The sequence below is a fragment of the Stegodyphus dumicola genome, chromosome 3 (assembly GCF_044657685.1).
Source record: "Stegodyphus dumicola isolate Sdum_Otavi_A_Nest chromosome 3, ASM4465768v1".
Taxonomy (NCBI): Eukaryota; Metazoa; Arthropoda; class Arachnida; order Araneae; family Eresidae; genus Stegodyphus; species Stegodyphus dumicola.
This window is the reverse complement of record NC_140770.1, coordinates 115,115,677-115,131,804: the sequence shown is the minus strand read 5'-3', so window position 1 is coordinate 115,131,804 and position 16,128 is coordinate 115,115,677. Positions and strand designations below refer to the sequence as shown.

The following is a 16,128-nucleotide window of genomic DNA, read 5'->3' as shown; positions in this document are numbered from 1 at the left end:
TCTATTCTACCGCAACTAGAGTCCCAAAGCTGTCTGTGAGAATGTCTCCCAAAGCATAACACTGCCACCACCAGCCTATGTATGACCTGCCATACAGGAGGAAGCAACTTTCTCTTGGAAGAAGGCATACCTTGTCACGATCATCAATGTGATAAATGAGAAATCATGATTCATTCAACCAGATAATTGTCTTCCACTTATCCATGGTCCAGGTAGCTGCTGCACAGTCCCATATCTAACAGTGTCCACTGAACTGTATCTTCCAAAACACTTGGACAAGGCAGCTTTGAGGAAATGTTTAGCAAGTTTAATGCATTGATGATATGTCTAACTTGCTCTAAAATTCAGCACTTTGAAGAATAAAGTTTACTTCATGTCCTAAATAAGATTGCACCAGGAATAAAAATTTAAGTTCTAGAACTAAATTTTTATGCTTGTATCTATAAATCTGTGATAAAATAGTGTTATCACAGACTTATTGACGCACAGTAACAGTTATAAAGGATATATTGGTAACAGTTATAAATGTTGGGGAGAGTTATTTGAGTGTTGAGCTTCTAAGAATATTGGTTTGAGATATTATCTTGGAAGGAACTGTTTTGTAGAATGTCTTTATTCACTCATGCAGTGGGTTATTTTTGTGTACTGATTAGATGCTGTATTTATTTGTTTTCTTCCCTGAAGAAGTCTGATGTTCACAGGGCCTTATTATTGAGGAAAGGTTTATGAAATGAAAGAGAAACTTCAGCACAATCTATCTGCTTGTACAGGAGTTGGTAGTAAAAAGGTGGTGTTATTTTTTGCATAATAATAGATATTATATGCAAATGTGCCATGAATAAAATACCTTTTTTTAAGTTTAAGCTGACTTCCAGCAGATTATGACCTTTTCTATAAAATATTTTCAAATGCAGAGAGAAAACACTTTGACAAAGTTAACACCTCCCCTCCCCCCAAAAAAACTATAAATACTTGTAAATAATACTCATGTTGTTATAATTTGATTCACACCAACTGAAATTTAATTTTAGGAATTATTACAATTAAAATTATATTTACTATATATTAAACAGATATGAATTTTGATGCTAAATAATTTTCATTTTGATTCTTTTAAAGATTCAGTTAGCTGGAACTGAGCTATGTGTTGAATCTGAAGATGATGTAACTACTAAAGGTTCTTTGCTTATACTACAGAAGTGTGCACCAATTAAACGACAGGTAACGATTATAATTTTCAGTGTTTGAAAAAAGGGACTTCAAGTCTGAATCTGATTTTACCTTTAAAATTATTTTGAACTAAAATATGAAAGAAGAAAAAAAAAAATTACCTAATCATGTTTCCTACTGCCTAGGAAAGGTGAGGAAAAGAAAAGAAAAAAAAAAAAAATCTTAATTTCAAAGGTAGTATATTTTAAGAGGTAGAATTAGATAATAATTAAAATGGTAAATTTTAGTAGTAGATAGGAAAAACTTTAGCAAATTCACCAAACTGCTGAAATATTTTAAATAATTTAAGTAGAAACAGATATGCAATCAAAATTGTGAATTTCTTATGAATATAAATTTTTTGTGCATTGTTATTAAATTTTTTGTGCATTGTTATTAAATTTTAAACACATTTAAGTCTGAATTTTCCAAAAGCAGAATGGCTAGTGTTTTAGAAATTACTGGCCAGAAAATTTTATAATTCTTTAGAGTTTTAAAAACTGAATCTAGATCTTTATGAGCATAATGATTAGTTTTATTAAAAGAGAGAACATAATGTGAAGTTTAAACTTACTAAGAAACAGTGTTTTTAATTATTGAATTTATGAGAACTGCTCGATCAGTGATACTTATGTAAGATACTTCTGTTAGTAATAACAGTTCTTAAGTTCATTCTAAAAATGCTATGAATGATAAAATACTGAAAGCTGAAACAATGAGAAAAAGAAGAGACCCCAGGTTAAATGAAAATTAAGTTGTTATGTGTGTTTAGAAACTGAATTAAAAATATGAAGGAAGTGAACTGATAAATTTGCTTTTTGATACAATATCATGTACTACATAATAGACCACTGCAGCAGATTTGGAGCTAACAGCCTTTATGGGTCTGTTAATAATTGCTAAAAAGAGCCAGAAAATAAATTCTTGTATTTTTTTTGTAATACCATGTTTGCATTTTTGTTTTAGAAACCGAAGTAATTTGGTATTTTAGTCAAAATTTTATTGAGAAGATGCATATTCTCTGAGGAATTTGAAGTGTTGCAGCTGTAAATCATGATGATAATCAAGAAATAGTAATTAATTCAAAATTTAAATGATAAAAAAGGGTTAAGAGTCTAACAGCAGGTCATCAAAACCAAAACAAAACAATTATTCTCTTAGTTTTCAGCGATTGTGTCAAATTAGATTGAAGGAGAACTTGATAATGGAAAATTTGAAATCCTTAGTTTGGCATAGATTGTTTCAGGAAGAAAACCAAATTCTCCAGAATTTTTTTTTCCCCTTTTTCTGAAGAATAGCAATCTGATTTCTCCTAAAATTAAGAGACTTATTCAAAATCTATGCCAAACTTGCTTTTTTTCCTAATTTGAAGTGATTGACTAAATCAAAACCAAGCACTTTGTTGGCTGGGTCCCTTATTTAGCAACATCACTCACATTTGACAGTTTTGATAATTTATTTTGACTTTATCAAAGTTTAAAAAATTCATTCTGTAATGTTTTGATAATTAATCAATTGGTTGATCACAATAAGTGATGTATTTGCCATGTTTTCAAATACAGACAGGTGGAAATTCAGTAACATTAACCGTCATCATATTTTATAAATTATAGAAAGAAAGTTTTATTTTCACTTCTAGAAACTTAATTTTTCCACATTACTTTGTGACTGTAGAATTTTCAGTACTTGTGTACTATAATGACTACCTTGGCAGTATTTGCTAACAAACATTTTATTGGTGTTTTTTAGTTTATGTTTATAAATTCTTTTAAAAATAAAGCCTAATTATAAAGGAACAAAACGTAAAAACCAAAAAGTTATCCAAGTGATGGCGGCTTTTCCCACGTTGTCGCTTGTTCCTCCATTTTGCGGAAACCCACATCCTTTCAACGTGTTGCGTATCAGTCTGTGTAGATGGGTCAACAAAATTGTATTGATGATTCACCTTAAAATGTTCAAAACCGGCAGCAATGAGCTCCTCTGTTTGATATCCAGGCCACGAATTTGACATTATTGTTGAGCCTTTGGCAATGTTATTTTCGATGTCACGCATTAATGCTGTTGCCTTCCAGTCTGGAACTCTGACTAGAAATGGTGTGGTAATAGCAAGTGTGGGACTAGTGCAGGGTAATACTCTTTATTTTAGTACCCTCTATTAACCTATGTTAGGGTTAACCTGTATAATCTACAAGGGTCGCCAGTTTTGACGAGATATCTAGTTGGTCGTCATAGTACGTAAGTACCGAATTTTCTTTAATATTTTACTTCAGTGCCCTTATTTTGAGATGCTCTGTGATTTCAGTTTCTATTTTTTATATTATTTTAAAATATTTTGGATTTATTGTCCATACTTGAAGCTTTTGCTTCTTATTTGTCTATTTTTGAAGCACTGGAGAGCCTTTATATATTCTCTAGAACAATACTTCTATATTGTGTGATAATTTCAGTGAAGATTAAAACAACGAACAAATTATGGATAGTATCCAAATAATCCAAATTAATCTTAAGCACTCCAGGAGTGCAACAGAAAACTTAAAGATAAATTTTGAACAAAACGACAAACTCAAAGTAGCATGTATCCAGGAACCGTACACAGTACAGAACAAACTGTACGGATTCCCCACAAAATATAGGAAGTTCTACTCTCGAACAGACGCAATAACTGCAGTGATTATAGCGGACTCAAATCTCCCAGTTCTGGAACTTTTCAGCTCTCCGGAGATTATAGCACTTGCAATAGGCAGTGACTCAAGATTTATACTAATCACGGTATACTGTCCTCCATCGCGAGATATTGCACCAATCCTGACAACCCTAGAAAGGTTTATGCAGGACAATAACAACATGACTACAATAATTACTGGAGATTTCAATGCCAAAAGTCCCCTATGGGGCTCACATAATACGGACACACGAGGCCTCAAAGTATGCGAATTCATTGCCAGCACTGGACTATCGATTGTCAACGAGATAGGGGATACGCCAACCTTTGCAGGAGTAAGTGGCAACAGCTGGATTGACCTCACACTTATCATAAGTAGAGACAGAATCCGGATCGATAATTGGAAGGTAACGGACGAAGCAAACAATAGCGATCATAATAATATCTATTTTGACGTCTCCAGCATTCATTACCCAACATGGAGAAGATCGAAAATCAATGTACGACATACCGACTGGCTAAGTTTCAAAAGGTATGTCTCAAAATCTTTAGCAGACCCTAGAAATCTGACAACTATCGAAGAAATCGATAAATATGTAAGAGAAGTTACCACTAGTCTTCACGAGATCTATCAAAGAGAGAAGAAAGGACCCATAACAGGCTGCTTTACCAGAGGGTACGTGCACAGTACCGGCAAAAGATGTATAAAGAAAAGAAAAAAGCATGGGACATGACATGGAACAAAATCACTGTTAGCTCTCCGTTCGGGACATACTTCGACCTAGCTAAAGGGAAGAGCATGGATCCATTACAGATAGGTTCAGTTCAAAAAGAAGATGGCACAATGACGAGCACAATTGAGGATACAATTAGAGAAATCATGAGGTTCCATTTTCCAGAAGACGACCCTAACGAGGACTCTACATACCATGCAGATATTCGTTCCCAATCAACCGAGATTCCAAACTCGGAAGACGATCAGCCGTTCACACTCGAAGAAATGCATCGTACGATAAACTCAACACGCCGAGGTAAAGCTCCTGGGCTGGATGGCCTCACAATTGAAACCATTGAAGAGCTTAGGCTCGCGGACGACAAACAAATTCTAGCACTCTTTAACAAGTGCCTTGAATTAGGTTATTTTCCAAAGGAATGGAAAAACGCAGAGCTAGTATTGTTCCAGAAAGAGGGAAAACCAAAGTCCATGCCCAGTTCTTACAGACCTATCTGCTTACTCTCCGCGTGGGGCAAGGTCCTTGACAAGATGCTTACGCAGAGATTAACGTATTACCTGGTCAAAAACAAACTACTAAACCCCGCCCAATTCGGGTTTACTAAAGGGCGGAGCACCACCGACGCCCTCAACCGTGTTCAAGACATCATCTTAAATAACAGACAAAATAACCTCCATACGTGTATAATATCGCTTGACGTAGCTTCCGCATTCAATAAACTATGGTGGCCAGCACTCAAAACAAAACTAAAAGACCTGCGATGTCCAAAGAATCTTTACCAACTGATCGCAAGCTACCTCACAGAATGTCAAGTGACCTACAAAAGAGGCAGCTTAAATATCACGATGAATTACCACAAAGGAGCCCCACAGGGGTCTAATATCGGACCCATCTTGTGGAACATAATTGCAGACTCAGCACTGAACATCAACTTAGGAGACAATGCCAAGATACAAGCTTACACCGACGATATTATACTCATAATAGACGGAGGCAATAGGACAGCAATAGAGCGTAAAGCAGACGCAGCACTCAAATTGCTTGCAAAATGGAGTCAAGACAACAAACTGTGTTTCAGTATTGAAAAGACACAGATGATAGTCTTTCCAAAAAGTTCAAAAATAGACGCGAATCCACCATGCATAAAGTGGGAAGGGCATCCACTGCGACGCCAGAATACCATTAAATACCTCGGATTCACGCTTGATAAGAAGCTCACGTGGGTATCACATCTTACAGAAGTCCGAGATAAGATGCGTCGAATCATCAATAAACTAAACAGGATAATCACAGACAAGTGGAGCCAAAAGGGGCGCCTGTTAAAACATCTATACCTTAATGCAATTGAACGCATGATCCTCTACGGCTGCCCAGTCTGGATGAATGGCTCAGCAAGAATATGTCAAAAACTACATCAATAACAGCGAGTAATCCTGTTAAAAATCACCAGTGCATATAGCACCACATCAACCGCAGCACTTCAGGTCTTAGCTGGCACGCTCCCACTCGACCTAAAAGCAGAATTAGAAAGATCAATCTATCGACTTCTACATTACAAAGAGGACCTTCACACTAAAAAAGATTTACATCTATCATATGCCATAGAAAGCTTCCAAGATTCCCCTAACTTACATCCAGGAGATCTACCCATCCTTTCCTGGTGCAAATCGCCACCCTCAGGACAACAAAGAGAGATTTTTTCTGATGGTTCAAAAATTTCAGGATGAGTAGGGGCAGCGTTCACGGTCTTTTCAAACAATGAAGAAATTTATCAAGCACAATTCCATCTAAGCGATCATGCTTCAGTCTTCCAAGCCGAGTCCCTAGCACTCAAAGAAACAGCACTATGGTTAGGTACACAACCAGCAGCTCACACTTCATTCTTCACAGATAGCATGAGCGTTTTGAATGCGCTGAATTCCTTTCCTCCAAAACATCCGCACACGGCAGCACTTAGACGTTAGGCTCTTCCATACCTTTAAAGATCAACTGAATAAAAGGACATACCAGGCAGAAAGGCAACGAACAAGCGGATGAACTAGCTAAGACTGCAGCTCTCAAACTAGAAATTGACAAGGAAGTTCCGCTTTCCACAGAAGTTGCAAAAAGGCTCCTCAAGACAGCATTTCAAGAGACATGGTCATCACGATGGCAGGAAGAAGAGACAGGAAGATTTACTTACAACATCTTCCCAATACCTTCTCTCAAGAGGCTGAAATGTAACCGACTCTTCCTCCAAGCCTGTACCAACCACGGGAAATTCCCAGCGTATTACAGACGTTTCCTCAGACGGGATGTCAATTGTTCTTGCGGTTTTCGCGGGGAAGATGCGGACGCACTTCATTACCTGCCCTCTGACAGAGCACCTTCGACAGCAGTTCTTTCCTTCCGACTACATCACATATCCTGTGAATAGACTGTTCACGGACTATTACTGCAACAAGGGCATCTTAGAGATAATGAAGCAAGTGAATGAAAATAATTATATCCAAGAAACTACAGATTAAAGTAAAATGTAGAAAGGCGGCCTAACCGTCAGATTGCTAGCAATGAATAGGATAACTTCCTAACCCTGTAGTGCCATTAACTCAGTTTGGCGGAACAGGTTAAGTAAAGTGACCATATAATCACTTATATGTATGATAATATTGAGTGAACTGATACTGTGAATAGAGATTTGAAAACTTTCTTAAATTCCTAGCTGGCATACATTTCTTCCTGGATTTTAAGCATCACATGGAAGTCTATGTTTAGTTATCAATTCCATTTGTATAAGTGTTTCTAAATTTCTTAAAATTCACTATTGGAACATTTTCCTATATATATGATAATATTGAGTGAACTGATAATGTGAATAGAGATTTGAAAAGTTTCTTAAATTCCTAGCTGGCATACATTTCTTCCTGGATTTTAAGCATCACGTGGAAGCCTATGTTTAGTTATCATTTCATTTCCATTTGTATAAATGTTTCTAAATTTCTTAAAATTCACTATTGGAAAATTTTTCTGAACTTCTAACTGTTATAAATGGTGTGTGGTGTCTTCGTTTTGAAGTGTTGAATCATTTAATTCACAGTAGTTGTCTTTTGATTATTTATTGAACTAATAACAACAAATGTGATTGAAACAAATATGAAATATCATACGCGGCACAGTTCCGGATCTGTACACATCTTACCATATCATTGTTTCATTCTGTTCTAACTGCATTTTCCCGCTGTTGCGGGAAAAGACAACATCAGTGTATCCCTTTAGGGAATTTTAGTTGGAACATCCTCCACCCTGCGACGAAGGCATTTATCATAAATTCAAAATCTTACAATAAAATAGTACATCTTATACTTTTACAAGCTTGTAGCATGCAACATAGCATGAATACTTTGTATATAAAGGACATTATCATCATACTAGCTACTACTGTACATTTTATCTTACTAACTACCACAAGCTAAATGCAAATAGAAAAGAAAACAATTATTATCAAACAATAACTAACACAAGTAACAAATTTCAGTTACTAAAGAAATACTAAATAGATATCTGAAAATTCTGAAAACAATCATTCATACCTCTTTCCGAGTTCTAAATGATATAACATTTGGATAGGTCTTTTTATCCTGAAGAAGTTTTCACTGTGATACTTCTTACCTTGTTATCATGGCCTCTGTACAAATGCATCACCTTTCCCAGCTTCCACAACTGCCAAGGTAGTTTGTCATCCCCTATCAAAACAATATTGTTTATATTAAAATCAGTGGTTACATTAACAGGTTTGAAACAGTTTGCACCCTTTATTGGAGAAGATACTCTCTTTTCCATTGTCTCCAAAAATCATTTAAAATTTTTTCCCAATGCAAATATCTTTTAATTAAAATCCTTTTGTTACTTGCAATATGTTCTTTAACATGACCAGCCTGGTGCAGTAAGGATGTTAACCGTTTTCCAGTTAGGAAATGAGCAGAAGTGAGAGGGAATGGCTCTGATGTATCATTGTAAATGTAAGTAAGTGGTCTAGAATTCAGAATAGATTCTATTTCTGTCAAAATGGTTTGTAATTCTTCAAAGGAAACTCAAGCCTTTCCTAGTACTTTTCTCAAAATATCTTTTGTCATCTTCACCATTCTCTCCCAGTATCCATCCCACCAAGCTGCTCTTTCAACAATAAAATGCCATTTTATTCCTTTTTTATCAAAATAATATTGTACAGATGGAGCAAAAATATTTGCATATAACTTCTTCAATTCTACATCTGCATCTTTTGGCATTGTCAGAGTTTATAGTTTGGCAAACACCTCTTCTTGACACAAAGCAACGAAAGGCTAAAAGTAAATGTTCGGTGCTTAGGCTAGAAACAATTTCAAGATGAACTGCATGTGTGACTGCACAAGTAAACAAACAAATGTAAACCTTGTCTCTATTTTTCGTACACAAAGGTCCAACAAAATCAACAGCTGTGATTTCAAAGTCATTCGCTGCATGAATTCTATCTGCTGGTAATGGAGCAATTGCTTGAGTGCCCCTTTTAGCCTTAAATTTCCTGCAAACGGAATAGTTATTCAAACACGATCTTAGAGCTTGTCTGCCCTGGATGATCCAATAATTTTGTCGAATTTGAGTGAGTGTATCTGAAACACCAGCATGAAGCAAGTTCTCATGATCTCTTTTGATTCGCAGTTCAGTGAATCTAAATTTCTTCGGTATAATCCATGGATGCTTTTCTTTAAACTGAAAGTCAGAATGTTGTAATCTATCAGCAAGACATATGACTCCTTCTGCCGTCAGGATCGGGTTTAGACCATATAATTTAAAATCGGAACTGATTCCCTTCAAGTCAATTTAATAAGATCTTTTCCAAACGCACTATGCTTTATAAAACAAATCCAATAACTTTCAGCACTTGCGAGTTTTTCAGCAGTTTGCGCTCCTTTACACCTTTCGGAATTCCTCTTATAGTTAGTAATAAACCTTAGGATGTATGCAGTGACTCGAAGAATAGATAAGTCACTGTATCTGTGCTGTCACTGTCACTGTATCTTAGATAAGTCACTGTATCTGTGCAAATTCAACAAGCTAATTGGTACGTTCAACATATGTTGGTAAAGCAATACAGTTTTTTTCTCCTCTTCTTTTCCACTTCAAATGTATCAATATCAGCATTCGGTATTTCTTCACTGTTTAGAACATCAACTTCTATTAGCCACAAGGGGCTTCTCAATCATGTTTCACCATTAATTAAAGATCATACACTTACTTCCCTAGTAAGTTTATTTGCAGGATTCAGCTTCCGTTGCAAAAATTTCAATTCGATGGATTTGTCTTTTCTTTGATTTCCAACACTCTGTTGCGGACAAATTGCTTCCACTCATTCGTAACACCTCTAATCCAATGTAGACATATTGTGGAATCTGTCCACATGAAAATATCACTGTTCTATTAAATTAATATGTTTCACAAACTATAATCAATCAACAAATGGACTGTATTCCTACACTTTTATTAAATTACACTTGTCAGCGATGCAAAATAATTGATACAAAATAAGCGAGCCATTCTACATGGCTGTCACAAACACAATTCTATCAATCAATTATCTTGTTGCCACACATAAAGTTGATTTGCTATTTTGAAGTGTTCTTGCATAGTTTTTTAGGAATTCAATTAAGGTCGTAAGTTTTGGAATTTCATTAGATTTTAACTGACGTTCCCACCATAATTTTGTAGCAGGGTCTAATTTTTGCAAAATTAAATAAGTCATTAACGTGTCACCAAAATTATCAATGGTTTGATTCAATACTTCTAAAGAACGAATTATTTCATTAATATTGTCAACTAAATTTAAAATAGCAAATGCTGATTCATTTTGAATAGTTGGTAAACTTAAAAAACGTTTAATATATGCAAAAATTTGTTCTCTCTTATTTGAATATCTTTCATCTAACAGATTCCATGCTATTTCAAAATTACAATCCGAAATTTGAATGGTTTGAATAATGCGATATGCTTCACCTTTCAACGAAGCCTTCAAATACTGCAATTTTTGAGCATTAGATAAATTTGTATTATTTCTTACACAAGCACTGAAAAGATCTTTAAAAGCTATCCATTCTGTAATATTACCACCAAAAGTCGGTAATGTTAACTTGGGTAATTTAATATTGTCAAGAACCTGTTCTGAAATTACACTATTAGAATTATTTTTATTATTTTGATTTTTTAATATTTTTTCACCTTTAAATTTCCACAAATAAATTTTATCTGTGTACTCCTGAACATTATCTATTTCGTTTTCTAATTCATTAGTATCTGTAATTAAACTTTCGATTTCAGAATCAAGCTTCCTTAACTCAGTTTCTTTTTGTTTCAATAATTCGACACATTCCTCTAGTTCTATTAAATTAATTTCATCTGCAGTTAAAATAGTTTCAATTTTCTTTACATAATTAGTAGCACTCCTGCGTAAGACCGCTCTTTTTGTTTTAAAAGTTATAAGTTCACTTATAATTGATCAATTCAAAAACAGAAATTGTTCTTAAATCACTTAACACTATTATTAAAATGAAATCGAATTCTATGTTGTATTACAACATTGTTCTTAAAATTTAACAACAAATTAAACGAATTTTTGTTCAAAATCCGCTTACCTCACAAAGTGGATAATTTTCACAAACCATATACATATTTGCGTTGTTAGAATACACTTAGAACAGTCACTATCTTCACTAGCTCTCCGGCTAGACTTTTGACCAACAATATGTGTTCTATTAAATTAATATGTTTCACAAACTATAATCAATCAACAAATGGACTGTATTCCTACACTTTTATTAAATTACACTTGTCAGCGATGCAAAATAATTGATACAAAATAAGCGAGCCATTCTAAATGGCTGTCACAAACACAATTCTATCAATCAATTATCTTGTTGCCACACATAAAGTTCAAAACTAAAGAAAGAAAAGCAAAAGGAATTTACGCTGTTTGCAACAATAAAATGAAGCAAACGATACTCACATAAACAATCACTTTCTTTCAAAGAAGAAAATGTGGATCGTATATAATCAGACAATCATGCGGAAATCAAGTTCCCTAGTAGTTCTAATCATGGCAAAATCATTTTCTTCAGTGGAGCTAGACAACATTTTGAAATTATAAAACTTGTCGCACATTTGTCATGGTATCTAATCTTGAAATATGTGGCCGTACCATGTGCTTTTGCAGGGGTGTTTGAGCTCCGGGGAAACCCCGGAATCCCGGGGATTTTGAACTTCGATACCCGAAAATTCCGGGGATCGTCGTTCAAGAGGAAGTAGGAATAATAATGAATTATTTATTTTGATCTGGGTAATTTTATTTGCTTTGAAAGCAGAAAACGCAAGGTCAGTGTGTGTGGTGAAAACTTTTCCTTTCTTTCTCCAAAGGCAGTGATAATGCGTGAAAAGGGGGAAAAAACTTCTTTTTTGTTCTTTCCTTATTGCGAGTTATGACTCATTCCCCCGGTTCTCGGACATTCTCTTCTGGATTCTTTTCGGCAAGTAGGCGCGGCAGAAAAAAAAGGGAGAGACTTCGTTCGACCAGATGTGCAATCACGTGACTCTGGGTTCAAAGGTCTTATCTCTCTTGGCGTGGCGCCAATAAGTAGAGAAGGGGGATTTTTTGCCGTATTAGCTATTTGTCATTGATCGCTTCTCAACTTTTTTTTCTCCGCTGTGTAAAATTTTCGTTTCATTTATTGATGCACGTGTAAATTTTTCGTTTCGTTTATTGAAATATTTTTTTATTTATGTACGCAATAGAATTTCACTATGAAATTTTTACAGCATTAGATCCAGAGCTAAGAGGTAAAACCAGTACAATATTAGCTTTTGAAAAATTATCATCTTTTATGTCCCATATTTTTAGTGATAATGAAAAGTCAAAAGTAGAAGCTAAAATAAGGTTATACCAGAGTGATATTGATATCACCAAAGAAATGCTCTACACATCTGATGAAAGTGGAAATCAAGTCAAGTGTACAATTGATAAATATTGGTCTAAAGTTTTTAATTTAAAAGAGGATTTCACAAATGATTATAAGTGTCCTATATTGGTTAAATTGGTCAAAGCCTGCCTTAGCTGCTTCCATGGCCCATTAGTGGAAAGTGCATTCAACTTAATGGATACACTTGTCACTGACTATAGAACCTCTCTTAAGATTGATTCCCTAGATGCAGTGCAGACTATTAAATATGATTTAATGGGTTCTAAAGAAACCTCATGTGAAAAATATGGCTCAAAAAATCCAATGACTGATCCAATTCACAAAGATCTCTTACTGAATATGAACAGAAGTTGAAAAACCTATCAAGAGGACTTAAAAACATGTATTTCAGATGAGTCACCTATAAAAGTCTCTGAAAAACCTTCTACATTAGCAGAAAAGCAAACTGCTTCTACCTCTGCATGTGCAGTTCTCGAGAAAATTTCTTCAACTGTAAATGAGGAAAATAAAAGTCAACCTTCCTGTAATTATGAAGTTCACCACAAAAGAAAGACAAGCCCACAAACATCAGAAAATAAAAAAAAAGCAGCAGAAATTAGATATTTTTTTTTAAAGAATTAATTCCGGTAATTTAAAATATTTACATAAAATGTAGTAGTTTATATGTTTGAAAATTTATGGTTATTAATTTTGCAAAAGAAGTAATTCATTGAACTTTTATAATTAGGTCATTCAATACTTCATAATTGTAATTTTTCATTTCTCTCCCCCCTTCTCGAAACTCCAAAATGTCGGTAGTAAGTCCGTAAAAGTTTCAGGGGATTTTTTGGGGTCCCACAAACACCCCTGCTTTTGGGTTTGCATCAGAAAATATATGTACTTCCAGCTCATCAAAATATGGTCGAGGTATGACAAGCCTGTCAAGCTTACTTCATTCTACCACTTCTGGAACATAGATTCCAATTCTACTGGAATATTTTCCTCCCATTTTAAGCCCTTTTCCCAAAGAGTCTGCACTATCAATTTAATTCTAACACTGAATGGTGTAATTAAACCTAATGGATCAAACAACATGCCACGTGCACTTAGAACTGTATGTTTTGTTGGTGTCACATATTTAAATTTTGTAAATTGATCAGATCTATCTTCAAGGTGTCCTTATCATTATCCCAAATTAATCCTAATAACTTTAATGGTATATCTGTTTGATTCAATGGCGTACGGCATTCCATTTGGGTTTCGTTCCATCTTTGATTAAGGATAGCTGAATTGCCATAAATTCATGTTTGCTTTACTCTTTATAAATTTACTCTTGTAAGAGATACCACTTCTTCAACAGTTGATGCCCCATTTATTAGGTCATCAACATAAAGAACGTGCTTCATTGTGTGAATTTTGTTGATTTTTTTTGATAAATGAAGTTGTATAGTTGCTGTCAAAATAAAGGGACAGCATTTCACACCAAAAGGAACACATGTAATTCGTAAAATTCTGATATCACAATCATTGAAATCAATCCCTTCCTCATTTCTCCATAAAAACTGCAAAAACTTTCGATCCTCCTCTTCTATGCCAGTCTCTAAAACTGCTTTCTGAATATCAGCACAAAAACCAATTGAGTGATAATGAAATCTTAAAATAATCCTGAGCAAATCTGGATTAAGGTTTGGAACACTATCTAAACAATTATTGGACGACTGTCTATCTCTAACTTTTGATTCTATTCTGCAAATCAAGCTGAACTATATTATACTGCTGTTTAGGTTTACACTCGCTACCAAACCCATATACAGTCAAAAGTCGTTAATCCGGACTCGTCGGGACTTCGGCGATTCCGGATTATCGATTTTTCCGGATTATAGATCATCAGTTTAAATCTGGTAAGATGGCATGCAGAAATTATAAAGTTAAAAATATGAAACCATAATTTATGAAATAAAGAACAGTTATGATCTAAAAGGTATCAAAATTTTTTTTAAAAAAAAGCTTAATATTTATTTGTTTACTTTATTAAATATTTCTTTCAATATAAGTTAAGTTGCTTCGTTTTATGTGATAATACTTTCTCTTTAATTCTATAAACAGACATAATTTCTTCTTCAGTTACAAAGTTCTGCTGTTCAAGTCCTATAATTGCTGTGTCGAGAATACCGACTAATTTGTCAATCGAAATTTTTTTGTTTTCAATAACCTCTGTGTCACTTTCTTCTTTATCGGAAGCAAATTATAATGACGAGGAATTTGATTTAAATCAATCAAAGACGAAGTACATCTTGATGAAATACTACATTTAGTAAGGAATTATAAGCCAAATAAAATAAAAACATCTGCCCTGAAGATAAGGATAGTGCTGACAGATTAACTTCCAATTCATTGCATGCCGTGGTGTTTCACCTCCCCCCTCCCCCCACCGCAGAGCAACGTGAAATTGATAAACAGATTTTGGAATAGTTTCAGAAACGAAGGATATACCTTTATCCATTTTTTGCAGCAATTCCACTTTTTGTTTAATGGACTTCGAAACATACTTTCGCTGTGTAGATCCTTTACATATTAGTAAATATATATCGGAAATTCTATTTGACATAATCGAAAGTTCAAGCTTACTTTTATAAAATTGCTCTAACAGTCTGCAAAAAATAATAAGCCGGATCCAATTTGAAGATTAAGGAACAACGCAATCTGCAACATTAACCAAATTAGATAATTTTAGCTTAGCTTATACTGTCCATTATACATTAAACGCGGAAGCGTAAACATATTATGCGTAGCCGCACATGCATATTTGCAGCCGTAAAGGTCTTATGCGCATGTATCAACGTGACGCATGAGCAGAAAGTTTGTAGCTTTGAGGTCCAGATTATAGATCATTCCGGGCCATGGGTGTCCGGATTAACGACTTTTGACTGTAATACAAACCTTTCACATCGGGGTAGCCTTCAATCCTAACGAGTCCAGTCCCAGTTTTCCTTCTTATAAATGTTCTATTACCTCCCGCCCTCTATTAACACCCTCAAGATTTTGCTCTTTTTATTTGTTTTTACTATAGTGCTGAATGTTTGTAATAAAACTGGAGACCACTTTCCTGCTCTCTCGGTTTTGTTTACAAATTCCCTTTTACTTCCTCCAAAGCAATGCAATGAGTGTACTGTAGATAAATTATTGTCCGTCTCTTTACCATTTGATTCGGCTGCATTATTTGTTGGTTCAGCCTTATCACATAGTAAATAATTGTGAAGTTTTTTACATATTTTTCAGAGCTGGTCCTTTTTCAAGCAAAATTTTGGTGTATATCAACGTTTCAGTCAAATGTAACATCGTCTCTGTGTTTTTAACAAATTTCTTTTTTCTGTTAATGGTAAAGGACATTTATGTGTTTCGTGAGATTTGTCTGAACAAAAACTACATATTTCATTCGCTATGGCTGTTAAAGCAGCTTCTGTTGGAATGCATGCTTTTGAAATGTTTGGTTTTGAGTCTACATAATTTTTCTGATAATTTTGACTCGTTCCTCTATTACTAAAAGGAATTTCATTTCGCTTAA

At 34.6% G+C, this 16,128-nt stretch overlaps 1 protein-coding gene across 1 annotated transcript in view; it reads left to right on the top strand.

Moving 5' to 3' along the window:
• The window catches only part of Pgant35A (polypeptide N-acetylgalactosaminyltransferase 35A), a 72,904-nt gene that overhangs the window by 45,503 nt on the left and 11,273 nt on the right, over window positions 1–16,128 (top strand). The window contains exon 9 of the mRNA XM_085813208.1: window positions 1,120–1,221. Coding sequence (XP_085669334.1) covers window positions 1,120–1,221 — 102 coding nt within the window. The remainder of the gene's footprint in view (window positions 1–1,119; window positions 1,222–16,128) is intronic.